The 21,251-nt window shown below is 44.6% G+C and overlaps 1 protein-coding gene across 9 annotated transcripts in view; it reads right to left on the bottom strand.

The window, feature by feature from the left end:
• DHX35 (DEAH-box helicase 35) overlaps positions 1-21,251 on the bottom strand; it is a 66,869-nt gene that overhangs the window by 10,155 nt on the left and 35,463 nt on the right. For 4 of the 9 annotated variants that reach the window (XR_003612086.2, XM_028121968.2, XM_028121971.2 and 1 more), the window contains exons 9-19: positions 20,895-21,007; positions 19,662-19,758; positions 18,663-18,821; positions 16,535-16,745; positions 12,493-12,617; positions 9,696-9,750; positions 6,780-6,875; positions 4,893-4,987; positions 3,113-3,190; positions 1,795-1,872; positions 1,481-1,610 (exon numbers count right to left, since the gene is read on the bottom strand). Coding sequence is in view for 6 of the 9 variants with exons in the window: in XM_028121968.2 (XP_027977769.1) it covers positions 1,481-1,610; positions 1,795-1,872; positions 3,113-3,190; positions 4,893-4,987; positions 6,780-6,875; positions 9,696-9,750; positions 12,493-12,617; positions 16,535-16,745; positions 18,663-18,821; positions 19,662-19,758; positions 20,895-21,007 (1,237 nt within the window). In the remaining 3 variants the exon portion in view is untranslated. The remainder of the gene's footprint in view (positions 1-1,480; positions 1,611-1,794; positions 1,873-3,112; positions 3,191-4,892; positions 4,988-6,779; positions 6,876-9,695; positions 9,751-12,492; positions 12,618-16,534; positions 16,746-18,662; positions 18,822-19,661; positions 19,759-20,894; positions 21,008-21,251) is intronic. The other 5 variants (XM_028121970.2, XM_028121973.2, XM_028121974.2 and 2 more) reach the window with 2 other exon arrangements.

Raw genomic sequence — 21,251 nt, 5'->3', positions numbered from 1 at the left:
ACAAGCACTAGATCAGCTTCTCCCCAGCCAGCTGCCTTTGGAAGCTTCCCCATTTCTATCAATGACACCAACTTTACCCAATCACCCCGGTTTCAACTCTCCCCTCTCCCGTGAGCTTCTTCATTCATCAATATTCTGAGCATCTAATATGCCCCTCACCCCAAGCACCTGTCTCCACAGCCTCCCTGCCCTGTGCTTGCTAGTGCAACCAGGCTGCTGGACTGGACCTGGCCACCACTCGAGGCCTGCTGTACAACCTCCCAGGCCCAGCCCCACCAGATTCCCTCCTCCCTGCATTCCTATTACATCCGCCACCCGTTTGCCTAAAGCACTGACGGGTCTACTCCTTTAACTTCGAAGACAACTGAAGACCTCACACTACAGCACTCTGTCTACCTGCATCAATCTCTCCCTTCACTGCACTATTTCCTGAGAGAACCATGTCTTGGCCATTTTGTAATCACTTTCTAGTAGGATAGAAGCAAAAATAAGGCTGAAATGGCAGGAATGAAACTGCCTGAGTTCAAGTTCTGATTCCACCACACACTGTGTGACCTTCAGCAAGTTTCTCTTTGCCTCTTCGCCCATTGGTCTCATCTATAAATAGGGATACGAGTGGCATATATTCACTGGATCGGTGTGCGCATTAAATGAACTCACACGTAGGAACACTCAGCGTACCGCCGCCCTGCTCTCGGCACTTACGGAACGCTAGCAGGTACTAGCGGTGCCGAGGGTGTCAGGGCGCCTGGCACGTGGCTGGCACTCACTGGGCAATGGCCGAATGAATGAGCAGATGGGTCATCTCTTCAAGAGCACTGGTTATAAGCCTCACAGATCCAGCTCGGCTGAACCAGCTGTGTTGTCCTGAACTCAACTGAATCTCTCCCTAGGACTTTGTGACTCATCTGTAAAATAAGGATAGTATCACCCACACCTCACAGAGTGTCAGCTGTGACACCTGCCATGGTATAACCATGTCCTCAATTAACAGTAGTCACGGTCACGGCCAAAAGTCAGAGACCATGTCTTACGCAGCACTCCTGTCTTACCCTAGGGACTGCTGAGGCTCAACACACAGACTCCATGAGTAATGTCTGCATTTGAAAATAAAATGTAATTTATTTGGAATAGCCCTAAATACTGTCCACTTCAAAGCAACTTTTCTTGCAAAGTCTACGTGGGGAAATTAACTACATAACATGCAATGATGTGAATGCTAATGATCCTGAAGTCTTGTCAGTGCTTGTCAATTTTTTTTTCCATTAAGAATAGCCCTCAGATATACAAACAGACCTCCCTGGAAAAAACATGCTACTTTTACACGCTCAGCTTTTCACTGACACGGGCAATTCCGTGTGAGCCGGGGGAAGGTACGGAGCACACCGTGCTGCCTTGCACCAGCCTCGCATGGACCGTCCAGGACTACAAATGAACAGCACAGGATGGGGAGTCGCCGGGCATGGAGGTTTGCTCTTACCTTCACTAGATTTCTTGGGCACTTGAAACTTGACAAGAAGCTTCTTCAACTGCTCTCGCACTGTCGCCGCTCTGACAAGACCCTTGTAATTCAGGAAATGTTCCTGACACCACTGAGAGTTTTTATTGTGCTACACGGCAACCCAGACAGAGGGGGAGTGAGAGAAACGCAGACAAGTTCTTGACCATGGCTACACTGTGAGGTGCCCTGTTTCCTCTTCCCCCTTTTGCTTACTTGGTGGGACGAGATCGACCCACCCTAATGGTCCCCGTTCTGCCCCATCTCCCTAAACAGATGCTGACCACCATGCATACCGTCTGACTGCTCTTCCATCTCGCTTCCTGTGCCAAAGGGCAATGGAGAACTTGCTGACAAGCAGAGTTGTTTTCAATCTGAAATACCCACCCGAGTGGCCTGAGTTATCAGAAAGACCCACTTCCCTGTGGGTCTTTGTAAATCAACTTTTTTTGAGTTCATCATTCTAGGAGACTACAGGTGAGCAATGATACTTGCCAATTTAGAAATAATGTGTAAATTACTATTATTTATCCCCAACACATGGTTTTTCTATCAACAGTGCTTATTCTATATTCTTAAGTAGGATCATTATGTCTTAGACTAAATTACTGCTGTGGAGATGTACTCTGAAATTCTACTCTAAGCCAGAAAGGAAAGCGTTTTAAAGAAGAAAATATCATCCACAGGAAATTTTCCAAGGAAAATACACTAATGTGGTATAGACGTGCGCCCAATTCCCACCAGCAGGGCAAGCTTCAGAGTGCAGATGGCACGCTGTGCTCATACAAATGAATTTTAACTCCCGTAACTCATAATTCATGATCTCAGTAAGCGATCGGGCTTTTCTGAAGACTGTTCATTAAATGAATAATCTCCCTTAGATCACTGGTGAAACAAAAATTTAGTATTTCTCCTCTTCTAAGAAAATATTTAAGAAACAAATACAAGATGCTGAAAGTCTGAAATATCTAATTTCCCCCTCCCACCCTTTCCTTTACATGAGAGGTTTCTTATGATTTTCATCATCTTTAGAGCTCTCTTTTTAGCAATTTTTGGTGAGACCCTTAAGCTGTATTATTTGCTTAGTTTTACAAAACGTTAAGAATATTACAGAAAAACACAATAAAAATTAACACCGCCTATGGCTAAATACGGGTAGGGTGTGTGAATAGAGGCAGGTCCTCACCACACGTCCCTCACGGCCGCTCCCCGCTGACTCACAGAGACTGCTTTGAAGACTGAACTCAACACCACACACTCTTGGCCTCACTTATTTGGCAGAAAATAAAACCGGGCTTGCTATTCAGATGTCTGCTAGTGCCATCCAGCAGCACCGGTGGGTGTGAGGCGGTGGGGAGAGCGGGGAGGCTGAGCCGTCAGCGTGCTGCTAGCCATCGGGGGCAACCAGAGGCGACTCCTGTGTTCTTCCAGGCAAAATGGCACCACAAACCCAGGCAGGGACCCCATGCGTGGATTAGAAGTACTGGCAATAATCTAAGAGAAAAATACCGAGGTCTCTCGGCCACTCCTTTATAAACTTGACCTTCTGGAATCCTTACTCCCAGATCACCTTGAGTGGGGCGGAGGGGCCTTTCGAGTGGTACCTGTACTTACTTTGATAAACGCTTCATACACGTTGAGCATAGTGAGATGATCACCCTCCTCCACAGCAAATTTTCGGTGCACTCGAATCTGGAAAGAATGAAGCAACATTTAGAAGTGAACTCCTGTGAGCCTCTGGTACAGGGAGGTAACATTACATGCTGAATAGCTCATGGCCTGCAGAGTCAGAAAGACCTGGTCTGCACCAGCTCCGGCTCTGCCATCTCCTGAAAACCTCAGATTGGTAATGTACCCATTCTCGGCCTCAACTTATCTGTAAAACCAGGATCATTAAACCTATCAAGCCTGCTGAGGAATTAAGATGATTCGCTATAACACCTGCCAGAAGTATCAGAGAGATGTTAGTGTTCTTGTCTCTCTCCTCCCCGATCCAGTCAATGCCACCTCTTTCAGAAGAACGCCCCCCACAGCCCTAGGAGAAAATAAGTTCCGGGAGGGCAGGAGGCTAGCTGTCTGATACGTGGCAGACATTCTGTATTCAGGGGCTACCACCAGCCGCACAATCCTTTCAGACAACGTCCCTCAATTTTCTTTTCTGTAAGATCCTGGGCAACACCACCCTGCTCTCATGAGTTCAAGAAACCGCCCATATGATACATACATAAGCACACAAATACACTTAGTAACTCTAGAATTTTCTCCTTGCATCAAATACCACATACTTAACCAACCTACCTAGCCATCTTCCTGCCTTCCATCCATTCCTTCGTTAAGAGGTATTTCCTGAGCACTACCAGAGGCCAGGCGCCGTTCTAAGCATTTGGGAGGTAGCAGTGAATCAAAGAGTGGTGGAAGCCAAAACCAAACAAGCAAACCACACAAATATATGGTACAGCAGGTGGGAGGACGGGCTAGAGAACACAGCAGAGGAGAGACTGGGCCAGGGCCGGGGTGGGGGGGGGGTGGAAATGCTGCAATTCCAGACAGTGGTAAGGGCCTCAGGTTCCTCATCTTACAAAGGAGTCTGTCTGCTCTGAGGGAGGATTGTCAGAGAGTTAAGAGAAAGGCAAACAAAAAACAAGGGAGAAAATGGACTTAACCACCAGGCACGGAGGCAGGAAAGTATAATCTATCATGTTATGACTGTCAGGAAAAAGACAAGCAACTGTAAGAAAGTCCAAGTTCAGCTCCTGCACGTGCAAGGCTGCTATTTCTCACTCTTCCCACAGGAACCGGCCCCGATCTCACCCTGGCCTGCCTCTGTCGGTGTGCCTCACCTCCAGGGTGCTCTGCGTAGCCTGACTTCTCCAGTCTCCCCAGCGCTCGCTCCTTCAGTCATCTCTGGTGCCGGGCCTTAGGCAGAGCCCTGCCATCTCCTTGGTTTGGAGTACCCCTCCACCACCAGCAAAATCAGCCTGCCGTGCCCAGGTACGACTCCTTACATCACTAGTGTGCCACCAGGTCTCTGCCAGAGAAGCCTGAAGGCCAGTTTCCCTCATGGGGAGGTCAGCAGGTCACAGTTAAGACTGGGGGCTCCAGACTGTGAAAGGCAACTGCCCCACGGCTGTGCAATCACAAATGAGTTACCTAATCTTTCGGTGCCTCCACCCCTAAAAATGATGAGAAGAGTGTTTACCTCCCAGGGTTATGGAGAAGACACTAGGAAACACGACGCACCTAAAATGTCTGGCACAATGTCAGGCACACGGCAAACACTCAGAATGCAAGTGGATCCCATCTGCACAGCCAGTGTGCTCCGGAGAGTTTCAACAAGGGGAGCCCACAGTGAAAGAGGCCAGTATGAATGGCTTGGGGAAAAGGCTAGACTTACTGCCTGAGACTTCTGGTTTGAGGGGACCACAAAGATATTCTGGATTTGCATCATAGCTGCAATGCTTAGAATTTCCTGAGAACAGCCAAAATTTCCTATAAAACAAAAAGCATGTTTGATTTCAAACATGTACTGTCAATGAGAAGTTAAAGACATTTTGTTATTTTCTTACACCATACTACAAACTAAAATCATATATTTATATACAGTTTGACTGTTTAGTTGTAGCATCTCAACCTTTACCCTGCTGAATGTAATGTCCCATATGTGGCCCAGATGAAGGGAGGCCCAGGAAGACTCTGAGAAAGGGGCTGCTATACTAGGCAGCTGGGACATCAAGGACTCTCGCTGTGCACCACGGTGGGGCCAGAGGAGCTGTGTCCCTAAGGACAGGTTTACTCCACACTTGTTCCCTACTCCCATCGGAACAGCTAGGATCCTGGCCAAAATCCAAGACAGAAAGGAAGGGCAGGGATTATATGGGTTGTGTCCCTTCTGCGGTCTCTCTCTTCCTGGACCCTTCTCTGGGACAGCCTTGCTCCTGACAGGGCTCACCCGACCCAGTGAGCCCAAGGCATGCCTAGACCAGGGCAGCACTCCGTGAGCAGCAGCTGCCCACGCCTGGGAACAGCGCCCAAGCCATCGGTGCGCTGGGGAACTGGATGGTGACATTTCTGCCCCTCTGTAGTCCTCCCCACAGCTTCCTGCCTCATGGCTGACACGCTCCCCCACCCGAAACTTAAAAAGAGTCCTGTTTCTCAATGTAAGCCTGAGGTCATCTGGATGTTTCAAAACTAAAGCTACCTCTTACCACGCTTAGTATGAAACACAGCTCTGTAAATTGCTAGTGAATATAAAAGTTAGCCAAAAGCAAGAAAAAATTCTAACTTCCTTTCGTGGTAGGGGTGGTGGGTAGATGATTCTGACCTGACCTCTAACTTAGGAACTTTCACCCCTTACTCCTTTTCTCACAAACATCAGAAGGCGTCAGGGAAGTTGGGCCCCTTGTATGCTGGTGATGGGAGTACAAAGGGGTGTAACCTCTGTGAAAATAGTATGGTGAGGCCTCAAAAAATTAAACATAGGATTATTGGATGATCCAGCAATTCCACTGGAAGTATATACCCAAAAGAAGTGAAAGCAGGGACTCCAACAGATGCTTGTATGCCAATGCTCACAGCAGCCCTACTCAGGATACCCGGAAGGTGAAAGCAACGCAAGTGTCCATCGACAGATGAACAGTACATACACACAGTGAAATACTAGTCAGCCTTAAAGAGGGGCATTCTGACATAGGCTACAGCACAAATGAACCTTAGAAGACAGTAAGTCAAGTGAAATAAATCTGTCACAAAAGGGCAAATATTGTAGGATTCCACTGAAGGGAGGTTCCCAGGATCCTCAAATTCATGAAGACAGAGTAGGAGGGTGGCTACAGGGCTGGGGGGGGGGGGGAGTGGGGAGTTCGTGTTTAATGGGGACAGAGTTTCAGTTTGAAAAGATGAAAAAGTTCTGGAAATGGATGGTGATAAGGGCTGATTGACAATGTGAGTGTACTTAATGCCTCAGAACTTAAAAATGGTTAAAATGTATATTTTGTGTATTTTCTACCATAATTAAAAAAACAAAAAAACAAAAAACTTCTGTTTAAAAAAAAAAAAATCAGGCGTCCGTTCTAGGCCCCCCAGGAAAACAAAGGTGTTTACTGAATTAATTAATGGTGACTGACACAGAATCCCCAGTTAACAACAACATGCCCCAAATCAGACAACATTAGAGGAAAGCTCCTTCACTACTCGGAATATATCATGCCCTTCCCCAGGGTGCACAAAATTCGAAGAACTAATCCTGTGACTGAATCAATGAGAACTATTGGTCTCTGCCTACCTGATTCAAGCAGCATTTTTGCAAACATGGGATTCAAAGGAAACTCTGCGATTCTCATGCCAAGCGGTTCAGTTAGGCGACAGTCTTTGTCCAGACCTGCCGTAAGAACAAGAACAACAGAAATCAGAAGGCATGTACCATTGTGTTGGAAGATGTACGGTTATCAGGAGGATAAACGATGATGTACACTAGGAAAAGGTGTCCAAAAGATGAATCATGCTACCAAACTCAATCTTACATCAGAGTGCTGTTACATTAAAAGAAGAAAAGACCCCCTCTGAGCTCCTGAATAGCCAATTTTATTGAAAAACTGATTACTTCTAATAGCTTCTATTCAAGGACTTCATTCCAAGGAAACAGCCCTGCAGCCTCCTCCCGCTCCCCACTCCCCTCATCCACCCCAGAGACTGCTCCTTCCAAGTGCAAGTGCAGATGTCCCAGAAGGGCATCCCACGCCCTCCACTCCTCCCACACTATGAGAGCGATTACAAGGCCGGCGACTACAAATCTAAACATCTGCCCACATCTCCCTTGGATGCCAATACCAGAACCGTTCATCCAACTGCCTCCTGGGCAGTTTACTGAACTGGATGGACTCCAATTCCCCACATCCCTCCTTGCCTCTGTGCCACTAGCCAATATTCAGGTATGGGATTCCGGAGACACTGACTATTGTTTTATTGCCATTCAGACTATTCCCAAGATGTACCATTAAAATACATGTTGCAGAGCTCAGAATAAGACAGGAAAGGTAATTTCTCTTCTGTTCCCATATAATCATCTCTTGAAAGGTGATAATTCAGCTTGTACCTGTAAATTAAGTTGGGTGGTTCCCCCTGCCTTCTCCAGCTTACTTAGGGCAGTGAAGAAATAGAAAAAATTTCAACTTTCATTCTGTTGGATTAGAGGCAAATCAATCCAAATGAAAAACTTCTATGTTGTCAATGTTCTCTCATACTCATTACAGACTATCCCAGGAAACCCTGCTTTCAGGGTCCTATCACATGCCTGAGAACAGGGATGGGAACCTATTCCAGCACACTCACTCTGGGCTGACTTGATGCAGACCCACCTAAAGGCCTTTTAATTCACTTGACAATCTTTTAAATCAGTAATTGGTTATTCCTTTGTGGGGAAGTATCACAAACATAATGAATGAAGATGGACCCCGTTTAAAAAAAAAATTAACTCAAAAAGGAGCACAGCCTTACTACCTGTAAGAGCTCAAACTACAAAAACTTTTCAAAGAAAACCCAAGAGAGATCTCCACACCCATGGGTTGTGCAATGGTTTCTTAGGTAAGACACCAAAAGCACAAGCAACAAAAGAAGAAATACATATATTGAACTACATGAAAACATAGAACTTTTGCACTACAAATGATACTATCAAGAAAGAAGAAAAGCCAACCACAGAATGGGAGAAGTATTTACAAGTCACAGATCTGATAAGAAACTTATACCCAGAACACATAAAGAACTCCTCTAACTCAGTAATAAAAAGACAGTACCCCAAGTAAAAATGGGCAAAGGATTTGAATAGACATTTCTCCAGAGAAGATCTATGAGTGGACAATAAGCACATGAAGAAGTGCTTACACCATTAGTCATTAGAGAAATGCAAATCAAATCCACAAGATAGCACTTCATTCCCACTAGGATGCCTATAACACAGAAGACAGATAACAAGTGTTGGCCACTTGCTATCATGTGGAGCAAGTGGAACCCTCATACCCTGCTGGTAGGAATGTCCACCAAGAACTAGCACATAAATGTTTACGGCAGCATTATTTACATTAGCCAAAAAGGGGAAACAACCCAAATGTCCATCAACTGCTCAATGGCTAAGGATATTATGTGGCATATCCAATCCATGCAATGCTATATTATTCAGCAATAAAGAGGAATGAAGTGTCGACACATGCTACAACACGGATGAACCTTGAAAACATCATGCTGAGTGAAAGAAGCCAATCACAAAAGACCACAGATTATATGATTCTATTTATGTGAGATTCCAGAATAGGCAAGTCTACAGAGATTAGATCAGTAAACTGCCTGGGGTTGGGAAGAGGGGAAAGGGAGTGGGGCATGAGCATTCATGGGTACAGGGTTTCTTTCTAAGGTGATGAAACTGTTCTAAATGCTCTAAACTTGGGGTGATGGTCGCACAACCCTGTGAATATACTAAAAACCACTGAACTGTACACTTTAAATGGGTATACTGTATGGTGTGTGAATTATACCTCAACAAAGATGTTAAAAACAAACAAAACAATCTCAAAGGACAAAACCTCCACCGAAACTTACTACCAAACCAGACATTACGTTCACTTGGGGCAACATTCACAGAAGTTAGGTACTTCCTCAACAGGTGAATTCAAGGCTACAGTTTTCTCTATCTTAAACACTACATTTTTAAACAAGAGAACAGAGGTTCTTCCAAAGCATGGTGTTTCCTTGCCCCAAAGAATTCCACAGGCTGGTCAATGGCCCAATTCTCCACAGGGAACTCCAGGAATGAAATGAGGGAAAAAAGGGAGAGAACACTAAGCCAGAGGTTTTAGGATGGGGTGGAGGGACTGAGAAATAGGCCTGGAGAGGTAACACCTGAAATACTGGTAGGGAATCTTCTAGATGTCTTTTAGGAGTGCGGCTCTAATGATGGTTATTAATAGCTCCTGATATACCAACATGCTTTATAAATTCATTGTCCTAACTGGAATTAATGTACTATTAATCTAATTATGGTCCCACCTTTTTATTTCCATGAAGCTTAAGGGTTGTTAAAAGGATTATATATATGGGGAGAACCAGTCTCATCCCTGAAGATACTGAGGAGCCCTAACGTGAATACAACCTAACCAATACCATCTATTAGTAAGCAGATCAGAGAACACATAAGAGACAGGCATACCTCCCAGGGCATAGAGTAACTCCAACGCTTGAACCATCGACTGGGCTGGGGGGGGCTGTAAAAACATAAAAATCCTCCTAAATTAATTTCTTCAGGTAACAGACATAAAATGTGACTATTTCCTGCTCAAATCCACTCTTCCCTCTCATGTGCCCCATACATACCAGCCTCCATGCTTGTGTTTCGTGCTGGTGCCCTTGAAATGCCCTTCCTCTCCTTCTCAGCATCTTTACTACTATTTGGTCTTCAGTGTCGGCTTGATTAAACATTGTCCCTTGGAGCCCTCCCTCATGCTCCCCTCCACCAGAAGTGATGGGTCCCTACCTTGAACAACCTTCCTGTTTAGTCCTACACTCTCATCAGACACTTCTGATTTTGTCCTTCACAGTCTCAACCTTCTACTCCAGCAGCCCTGGTGGGTAACACTGCACCAGGCCTCGCGCCCACAGGGGGCAAACTGACATACGCAGAATCTGAATTTCTGAAAAGAAAGAATGCTAGGCAATCTAACGTTAATTTAAGCAAAGGTGCTATTGTGATCTTCGGTCTGATTCTCTGGATCCAAATCACATCTCTGGTATTTTCACCTAAACACACACTGACTAGTATTTCTCTCTGGCCTCATCTCATTTGGGACCATATGCGAACGTTTTAACATAACTGGAAGGACTGCATATGTATAATTTTAGTTTGTTTTTCTGCATGGTTTTCTGTTTTCATTGTTTGTTTGTTAACCCAGAGAAACTTCACAGTGATTACTTGGGATGGGTGCATAATGTTCCAACAAGGTCATACTCCATAAAATACACAATTGTCTTCCTCCTGAGCAACTGAGTTGTTTTCAGTTCTTTGCTACTTTAACTAACACTGCTAAATAAACAAAATTATATGTGGCCTGTGATTTCAACTGTAAAAAAAAAAAACAAAAATACCATAGTTTCAGGAGAAAATAACCAGAAGGGAATATATGAAGATGAATTTGTATGTATTTTCCTCATTCTTCAGTTGTCCAAAAGTTTATGATTTTCATTATTCTATTTAAAAATTTAATATACAATGATACTATAAACATGATCACACTATGTACGTTCTTTTCCTCTTTTTCTCAGGAGAAACTTCCCTGAGAAGAAATACGAGGCGTTTCTAAGCCTCATAAAATAACATCAGAAAGCCCTCCAGGACTGAAGCAGCAGAGGATGAAATCGCTTTCCCAAACTGTGTCAGCTTTGGACTTTCTCCTTTTTCTTCCTGTTTGATCACTTAACTAATGTGAAGTGGTATTTTACAGCTATTTCAATTTGCACTTATTTCTCTTCTAGAGAAGCCAAACATGTTCCAATGTTAGTTTACTATTTGTGTGGCTCCCTTTCCTTTAGCTCTTTCTTCAGTGGATATTTATTCCAAATGATGCTTGACAAACCGCAGTTTTCGAGACGCTGATATATCATTTTTGCCATTATATGTTTTCCTTTCATCTTAGATGGGAGGCTTTTCTGAAGCTTTTAATTTGCATATACTGTTTACCTTCTCTATAATTTCTTGCATACACCAATAATCAAAGAGTATATTTTTTCCATACTTATGATAAACACACAGTTGTTTTCTTTGGGAGAGAGACTGATATTTTCTATTCCTTCATTCACCTAGTTCATCATGACATATATGACATGAGGGATTTTATTATCTGAGAATCCGGGCTTCTCACACCACGTAACAATGCAGCTGGGATAGAACAAGAGATAAAACGCTAGTCTTCTCAAATCATAAAAATTCAAGAAGAAAATATGACTGAATGTTTACTAACTGACCTAGATGTGGGGAAGTGCTCCATAAGGACAGGAATAACAGAAGAAATCAGAGAGACAGAGACAGAAAGATTTTACTGTGGAAATACTTATATGTCTGCACGTTAAAAAAATAAATAAAAAAACAATAAAATACAAATAACTAAAAAACCATTTGCAAGAAATACCATAAACAAAGGTTAATGTCTTTAATAATTAAAGGACTCTTAAAAACCACAATAAACACTAATTCTAACAGATAAATGGTTTAACAATTCAGAAGAAATATAGAGTGGACAATAAATGGGTTTTTTTTAAAACTGTCTTTTGAGAAATCAAATAATAAGGTACAGATACCTGTCCTCCCTTCCCTTCTCCCTCCTAACATCAGTCAAATAAGCAAACCTCTAAAAGGAAGTACCACGGCATGGCAGAGGCACAGTGTGTGGGGCAGCGTGCACTGCTGGAGCGTACAGCAATCTGGCCACACATCAAGGACGTACCAAACGACTATGGCTGTTTGACCCAATAATTCTACTCCCAGGGACCTGCCCCAGGAAATAAGCAGAAGGGCGATCAGCCACGAGGACATCCCCCGAAGCTCTGTCACAGCCCTCCTGGCTCCCCCAGCTGTGATATTCCCTCACGCAGACCTCTACACACTCGCCGTCCCGGATCTCCTCACCTCCTGACCTGGTGAAGTCCTGCTTGGGTTCCAGGTCTCACTCTGCACAAGACTAACCAGGCTGGGGCCCTTCCTTCGTCTCAGAGCACTGGACCCAAGCATGGCAATTACCCACTTACCTGTCATCCACCCCCGCCCTCCCGGCAAGAACAGGATTTGTGTCTGCCCTCTCTGGCCCTGCTCCCCCGTACCCTGCACGGGGCCTGGTGCAAAGTAGGCACACGACACAGGAGCTAAGTGGAAATTAAAAAAAAAACAAAAAGTGATGCACTCTATCTAATGTCCCGACATTTGCCCGCGGGCATTCCAGAGAGAAGGCAGGACTTACCGACATGAAGTGGAACCTGAGGACGTTGTTGATCCCTAGCGCTTTCAGCTGTAGGATGACAGGCGCCAGATTGCTACGCTGCATCTCAGGGACGGTGCATTGAGGCAGCTTGTCAAAGGCTTCCTCTGAGGATAAGAAATCAGAACTGTTTGGGGTCAAATGCCACTATCAAATGCAATCATTCCGCCCAAGGGACAGTCTTCCTTCTCTAAGGAGAGGCTTGAAGACTCTAGGATCAGATGCATATGATATCACGACACAGAGTAGTTTCCTATTCAGAAAACACCATTCTATTTAAAAAGGTACCTTAGCAGTTTATATCTTTATAAATAATATATCCTTATACAAGTCTGTTCTTTTACTTTAGGATGCTTTTTTAATGGTGCTTTTTGTCAGCAGAACGTGAAATCAAAGCCACAGGTATGTGCTGGATCACGACTGGAACCCAGGCCCCACTACCTCTGCTTGGGGCTGCAGTAAGTCTAGAAGGCAAGACCCGTAACTATAAGCAAAGAACAATCTCAAAGTAAATCACTAGAATATAAGAAAAGACCAAATCTTACAAAGAGCAAAAGTTGTCCAAATCTAACTTTTAAAACCGACGAGCCAGGCCCACATCACACTCAGAATCTGGTCACCAAACAGATGAACAAATGCTTACAATGCCCCATCAGGAACAAAAGGTGACCTCCAACAGGAAAAAGCTCCACAAGGCACAGAGGTGCCAAGATGGGAGGGGCAGGAGAAGGGGTAGGGAGGGAGAGACCTTGGAGGCCTTTTCAGAAAAGCCTGACAAACAGGGCAGTGAGGGGGGCGGGGAGAGGAAGGAAGGGATTAAATCACTTTGGTATATATTCAGAAAGCTTATGGATTATATAGAGAAGGCTACACCCACAAAATCCCTCTCACATCAGTCAACATTTTAACTGTGCACACCCTCCTTAGGTCAAGGCTGGCCCAACCTCCATGCAGATCATAAGGCTTTTGTTAACTAGAGAAAGAAAACAACACCAAGAGGTGCCAGGAAGAAATAGCACTATCACTGAAGAACTTTTTCAAAAAGGTTGTGAGTGAACAGATAACCAATGTTCTGTGGATCAACTGATACAAAAGGCCACAGGCATGGGTCTAACTGGGAGATGCTGAAGAACAAGCAACAGCAGGAAGTTCCAGATGGAACATTCCTTTTGAGTTTCAAGAGCATTTGGGGGATAGCTTTTTGGTAGGATAACCACATTTTCCAAGCATACTGCTGACGGAGGGAGAATCGATGTTCTCAGATACCAGGACGACCCTGCCGAGAAGCCGCTCAAAGGAAACAGTGCTGCCCAAGAGTTAATGACATTCAGTTAAACTCTACTGAAGACCAAGTGTGTGAGGCCCTGGGCCAGGAGCAGCAGGAACAGCCTCCAGAAGCTTCAGTGATATGAAAGGGCCTGGGACCAAGACCAAAAACGGTCACCTCCAAGGCCAGGTCCCAACCAGTGAAGAGTCCTCCTGAAGGAGAGTGGAGGCTCAGGGAACGAGGAAACACAGTCATTGCAAAAAAGCATGTGAGGTCACTTCATGAGGGAGTTGTCATTTGAGAGAGGATTTGAAGGATAAGGGGGATCTGTTGGGCGGAGGAAACAGCCCAAGGAAAGGTATCAAAGATATGAGATGTGGATGTGGAAAAACAGAAAGTACGTTTAGGAAGAGCAGTCTGCAGGTGGGATGCAGTGTAGGGCAGGTATGTGGATAGTGGGAGAACATAAGCCAGGAGAAGTCCTGGAGGATTCTGGGAAACAGTTCAGGGTCTGAGCACATAGCACCCTGCTCAGGAATACACTCTGTGAAAGCTCATCTAAAAGCCAGTCAGCCAAGAAAGCCTAGAGGCTGGATGCTAGTATACCCCATTACTGTCAGGTGGGCCCTACCCAACCCCACTCCACTAAAACTGCTCCTGCTAAGGAGGCTGGTGACCTTTCAACCAAATCAACCTGCCTATCTTTAGTCTGCATTCTGTGACTTTATCTCTTTGGAGGATGAGATAGGCGGGCCATTTCTTCTTTAAAAATAGCCTGAGTTCCTCAAAAAGTTCAACATGTATGACCCCACAATTCCACTCCCAGGTATATGCTCAAAAGAATTAAAAACAGGTACTCAAAACACAGTTTCATAGTAGCAGCTATTCACAAAAGCCAAAAGGTGGAAATAATCAACTGATGTACAGATAAACTAACTGTGACATATCCATCCATGAAATATTATTCAGCCATAAAAAAGAATGAAGTACTGGGGTACCTTGGTGACTCGGTTGAGCGGCCAACTCTTGATTTCAGCTCAGGTCATGATCTCAGGGTTGTGAGACTGAGCCCCAAGTTGGGCTCTGCGCTGGGCGGGGGCCTGCTTGAAATTCTCTATCCCCCTCTCCCCCCTGCCCCCACGTCCCCTCCCCCTCTCTTAAGAAAAAAAAAAAAAAAGAATGAAGCACTAATACAACAGAGATGAACCTGGAAAACATTTAGCATTCATTACGCTAAATAAAAGAAGCCAGACACACAAGGTCACATATTTATGATCCCATTTATACAAAATATCCTAAACGGATAAACCCATGGAGACAGAACAGACTGGTGGTTGCCAGGGAGGAGTGCGGAGAAGCTGCTTAATGGGTACAGAGTAAGGGAAATACTCTGAAACTAGACAGAGGCAGTGATGCACACTGCGGATGTAATTAAATCCCACTGAACGGTTTGATTTAAAATGGTTAACTTTATGTGATAGGAATTGCACCTCAAAACATTTGTTTTCAAGTATCCTGAAACTTTCTCTTCTTCTAAATTTCCAGATGCCTTTTAACCCTCGGTGCTCTCTTTCCTCCTATCGCCCTAGCCTCTGGCTCTGCCTGCCCCCTCGCATGGATACCCCCCTCACCTGCTTCCTCCCCACCACATACCTGTAACATTCCATCCCCTCTGCCTGCTGCTATCCTTTCCCCGGGAGAACCGCTGGGTGGTCAGTAAGATCAGGCACAAATGTTCAGTTGTGAAGCCCTCCCCGGCAGCGTAACTCCCTGTGCTCTGCTTCCAAGGCTCATTCCGGTATGGCAACCCTATCACACTATAATATGCCAATCGGTTTGCAGGGCTGCCTCCGGCACCTGGCTGTCCACCACGTGCCCACAGACCACGTCTCACCTAGCCCAAGATCTCCCAAACCCTGGCACAGTGGCTGGCCTACGGCAGGTGCTCTGTAAACGTTTGCTACAAGAAAAAATAAGGACTGAACAAGGGTGATGGTTACCGGAAGGAAAGAAGAGACAAATGAAACCCCTGGATCTGGGAAGTGAGCGCAGACGGATGCTAGACAGAGGATTAAAAATAATGTGAAAATTAAGTCTGGACAACTGAGGAGAAATCTTGGTGCCATCACCCACAAAAGAGAGGCACAGAGAGAGAGAGAGAAGCTCTGGACATATCACTGTCGAAAGCAAGGCTGCCTTCAAGCTGGAGAGAAAGTTCCTGAAGGGCTGGGGCAGTCTTTATCATAATTTGATCTTGCTCCTTCAGAGCCTAGCATGGTGCCTGGCAAAGAGCAGGAGCTGAACAACTATTTGCTTTCTTTCTATCAGTGGTCTCAGGACAGAGCCTGCCATTTTCACTCTGCAAAGATGCTCTGAACCAGAGGCAAAGATGGAACCCACTGTGAGGCCTCATAGGAGTCAGGATTCTCGTTCTTCCCAGAACAAGAAAGCAGCACGTTAGGCTGCCGGAAAGGTAAGAAAGACAGGATCTGAGATATGTGGCTCAGACTACAGGGAGGTCTACACCCAGACATTAGGCTGGAATGGGGATGGCAATAACTGGGGACTCATGGGCCAGCCTCGGCCAATGGGAGCAGTAGCAAAGACAACAGCGGGGCCAAGGGACAGAGGGCCTGGTGAGGGGGGAGTCTGGAATTTTATGTGAAGTTCTGCCCATGCGGGAAACATCTGTGATACTCTGCAGTGCTCAGACTAACGAGGAGAAAGTCAAAAGCCCTGAAGGAACGCCACACTAACCTGTATAAAGGCGGTAACATTTTCCCGAGCGGCTGCGGCCACCACGTCCTGCACGCTGGTTGGCTGATGCCTGGGACACCGGGACCACCACCAAGCACTCAATGGCCGTCCTGGGATTGTAGGCTCGGAGTTTCACGAAGCCACAGTCAATCACATACACAATCCCGCTGATTGTAATGGAGGTTTCGGCCACATTGGTGGCCACTATCACCTAAGTCCCCACAGCAAGAAAAGTAAAAAGAGAAGTTATCTGGTTCTTTTCACTTTTAAGAAACTACTCAAAATCCTAAAAGATTTCTTAAAGATATGTCCAACAGTGTAGAATCTGTAAGAGGCAGTTTAATATACTGGAAAGAACATGAGTTTTAGGGTTAGGGTGCCCTGGGTTTGAATTCTCCAAGGTGTGACTTTGGACAAGTTACTTAAATTCCTGCCAGTCCCTCATCTACAGAATATTCACCCCCTGCTGGGTCGTGGGGGGGGCATCAAATGTGAAATATCCATAAAGCAATTGCAGCTTGGTGCTTGGCCCATAATAAACACTCAACAAATGTTAGTTTTTGCCTTCTGCACAACTAAAGCAAATCACCACCCTGAACATCTTTATTCATTCATTCACTCACACTTGGAACTATTTTCTGAAGGTCTGTGCTTTGCAGGCACTGTTCAAAGTGCTGGGGATGTATGAACACGGAAGACAAGGTCCCTGTTCTCCCAGAGTCTGCATTCTAGTGTGTTTGGGTGGAGAAGCAGTGAACATAAACAAGCAGATAACCTCAGAGTGACAAATACCATGAACAAAATGTGACAGAGCAGTAATACAACATTACATAGCACTTAAAGTGTTCCCTGTGTATTAATAATAGTGGGCTGTGCTACTTTGGATGGCCAGGGAAAGCCTCTCTAAACGAAGATTTTGAACTGAGGCCTGAGTAACAAGAGGCAGGCAACCCTCTAGATATCCAGGCAGAAGAAAGAGTTCACAGAAGGGAGAAAGAGGCAGAGAGGCCAGAATCCAGAGGAAGGACGAGATGAGGCTGAAGGACAGCAAGGGCCAGACCATGTGCTGTCTCTGGGCCACCGTGAGGTGTTTACATTTTATCTCAAGTGCACCGGGCACTGCCCCTGGAAGGTTTTGAGAAGCAAGGAACATGTATAGATAGACAGCATTTAGAACTTTTTAAAAGCACTTTTGTATCTATCATCTTATAAAAATCTTCCTACCATTTTTATACAGTAGACATTTATGATTTTATACCAGAGAACCACCGATCCAAAGGTTCTTATTTATGTTTCACAGCTGAAAAAACTGGGCTTGAGGCTGAGTAACTCATCTAGGCGCAGAGTAACTCAGGCACAGAATCCAGGCCTCCTGACTGATTGGCCACAGTTCACATTTGGCGGGGCCAACTTGAGGTGCTTCATCCCAATGCCCATGAGGCTGAGCACCTTCTTCCAAGTGGTCTGAATTGGGAGTGGACCCTCAGACCATCCCTCACCCACTGTCCTCTCTGCCACTTGCTGATAAACAGCTACATTAAGCCAGCTTCGGGAAAGCCAAGGAAGGCCCAGGGGGTGATGAGCAGGACACAGACTGGCTGCCTGCTGGTTCCTTCCAACCAGTGCTTCTCACCACACCCTCCCCCACCCCAATTTCAAGGCTAAATATTTTTAAGCCACACCCTGAATTAATTGATTTAAATTTGGCTCTATAGGCTAACTGATGTCTAAAACAAATGGTTTAGAAACCATTTGTAGTAATTTAGCTATTGTTCCTGACTGATCACAATTCACCTAGACAATCGCTTAAGCCAAGCTAATATTGGGCCGTGGGGAAATACTGAGCAGGCGGAAAAGAGGCAAAGGGAAGTCACTTGCTCTGATAATTACTGTCAGAGTGACCCTTCTGTGAGGCAGGTTTAGAAATCTCTACAACATACTATTTACTGTGTGCTTTTAGATCTACTGTACAGAAACACGGACCTAAAACTCTTAAAGAAACCTTCCCATTTAGCAAGCTTCACTTCAATTAAAAAAAAAAAAAAAAAATCTTCCCAGTGCATAGGGAAGGGGCACTGACACGACCCCAGCTGGCTGCAAACAGCCCTGGTCATCGGGTTAGTCTCACCTTTCTGACACTGCGGGACACCCTTTCAAACACTTTCATTTGCTCAAAGGAAGGTAGTCCTGCGTACATGGGGAGAACCCGGAGGTGTCTCTTCATCCCAGTTCGACCCAGCGCCCGAGCCTGCTCAATCAGCATTGACACGACAGTCTCCACCTCTTCCTAAAGACATCCAACCAGGAAAAACCAAAGAAACCAAGATCAATCCAGCACACCATTTTATCAGACTTGAAAGAAAATGAAAATCAGGATCAGAGTTTTAATTGCGGTCAGATTCATGATTTCTAGTATGACCACACTCTGCTTGGGCATGGTTTTCAATCAAATGCTACTGAACAGCGGTGCCTATAGGGTGAAAATTTGCAAGTGTCAGATTCATTACTGAAATCTCTACTATCTGCAGTGAATAGAAGAGCTCCCGATAAACAAAACCAAAGCCTATCTTACTCAGCTTTCATGTACTGTGGCAAACAAAGGATGCCATACATATGGACAAGCCGTGACATATGCAATCGCTAGAAGCTTTCCCCAGAAGAGATTACGGTACCATGGAAAGTGTTGACAGTGGAAAAGATTATGGCAGGAGGGCGGTTCTGAACAGTGCTCTTGGGCTTCGTTCAGTTGTCCTTCCAGAGATATGCCCACTAACCACCTCCAGGAGGAGTGGTATCAATGGGAAAGAGGCTTGCACAAAATGTACCTAACGCAATATTTCATTGTGGTAAACAAAACAGCCACTGACTACATCATTTACTCTGGACTCAACTAATAAACTTAAAATATACTGAACCCTCTGCAGACAGAACAGCTGGGAACTAATGATTCCTGGACAACCTAGTCAGTAGATGAATGACATCAATCCAAACAATTTTGTATGCAATTAAGTAAACACAAAACACAATAAAACATGAAATGAATGGCTAAGTAAAGGAACAGGCCCCTGTTTAATTTTGGTGCTGCCTTAACGTGTCCGTTCATCAGAGAAAATTCCAGTGGAATTACCTGTCCAGTCAGAAATGCTAGTATGTCTCCATCTCCCTCTGTCTGGTGAATTTTCATCACAGTTTCTACCGTTGATTTGATATAATCTGGAACAGGACTGAAAAGATGTACGAGATAAATTCATCACTAGGACATGCTCATTAATTATAGATTAATTACCCTAATAATCTGGCAGCAAAGCTTCATGAAAGTTAGTTTGGGCCTGCCTGGCAGGTAAACAGTATATGAATAAATAAACATTCACTCCCTTTTCTTCTTTTTTTTAAAGGCAGCATCCAAAAGTAATCCATAATTACATGTATACCATGATTCTTACCTTTATTTGCAAAGAAATAAAAACCCATGCAAATAAATGTGCTATCTTTAGCACGCAAAGACACCTGGTCAATGAAAATCAGGCGCTGCGGTCCCAATGCCAAATCCCACACTTTCCACTTTCCCTCCTGACCACTAGCAACATGTCTGAGTAGGCTGTTCAGAGCTAATGGATATGCTATGCAGCAAGAAAAACTCACAAGTCAAACCCACAACTCTCCGGATTTATCAGCCACTGTACCAGGCTCCTGGTCTTTGTCCAGTGACTAGGTAATTAGGATGGTCTCTTCCTATCTAAGGGGGCTCCTCCCAACCATGTCAACCAGGCCTTCTTGCTAAGATGTAGAGAGCTAAGAACCAAATGATTCAAATCATCACTGCTGCCCTCAGAGACAGGCAGTCTTGTAAACCCCAGTTCTGAAGACTATCAAGCTTCCTCCCTGTAATCTTGTTACCACTTCGCTCTTTCCAACTGAGCTACTGACCACAGACTCATAGAAATTTACACATCAGTGTCAAGAGTTTCAATTGCATTCAGCAGTGATACTGAGCAGGGTTCCAGAACATCCTATCAATGACAGGAGACACAAAGCATGCTTCTCTCAGCGGCCTGATACATTGCCCTCGGGGCTGGCAAGCAGATACAGTGGCTTCTCATTCCATAACTCAGGCCCAATTTGCTAATCACCATCATTAAAAATGTAAGTATCCTTAAGGGTCGCATACTTTTATGGAATAAAGCTGAATGATCCTACTCCTCTGGAGGAAAACTTAGTGCTTACTGGCTCCCAACTGTATTTAGCTTCTGGTTGGAATCTGAAAAAATGAAAACCTAAATAAAATAGGTGGAAGTTCCCTGACCATTCAGGTGAATACACACACGCACGCACACACACAAAATGCAAGTTATCATCTAACCTTTGTAGATAAAAGATATCCACTGGAAATGTTCGTCCTTCTACTGTAAGGATCACACAAGTATCCCTCGTTGGGTCATTGGTTTCATTCTGATTAAAGAAATCCCGAAATTTCTATTAAAAAAAAAAAAAAGAGTACTTCATTTCTCGCAAAAAAAAAAAAAAAGTTTCACAGTAACTCACTGAAAGAAAATAATATAAAACTGGCAGAGCAGGGGTGGGTAGTAGAGACTGCATATATATATATATATATATATATAACACAGACTATGGATTACAAAATAACTACTAAAAATCCTATTTTTTTTTTTTTATCTACCTACTGTGTCCCAGGCTTCTTTATTTAAGAAAGTGATGT

The sequence above is a fragment of the Eumetopias jubatus genome, unplaced genomic scaffold (genome assembly GCF_037043125.1).
Source record: "Eumetopias jubatus isolate StellerSeaLion01/CBP00866 unplaced genomic scaffold, mEumJub1_p1.0 scaffold_9, whole genome shotgun sequence".
Classification (NCBI taxonomy): Eukaryota; Metazoa; Chordata; class Mammalia; order Carnivora; family Otariidae; genus Eumetopias; species Eumetopias jubatus.
This window is presented reverse-complemented; position numbering and strand designations above follow the sequence as displayed.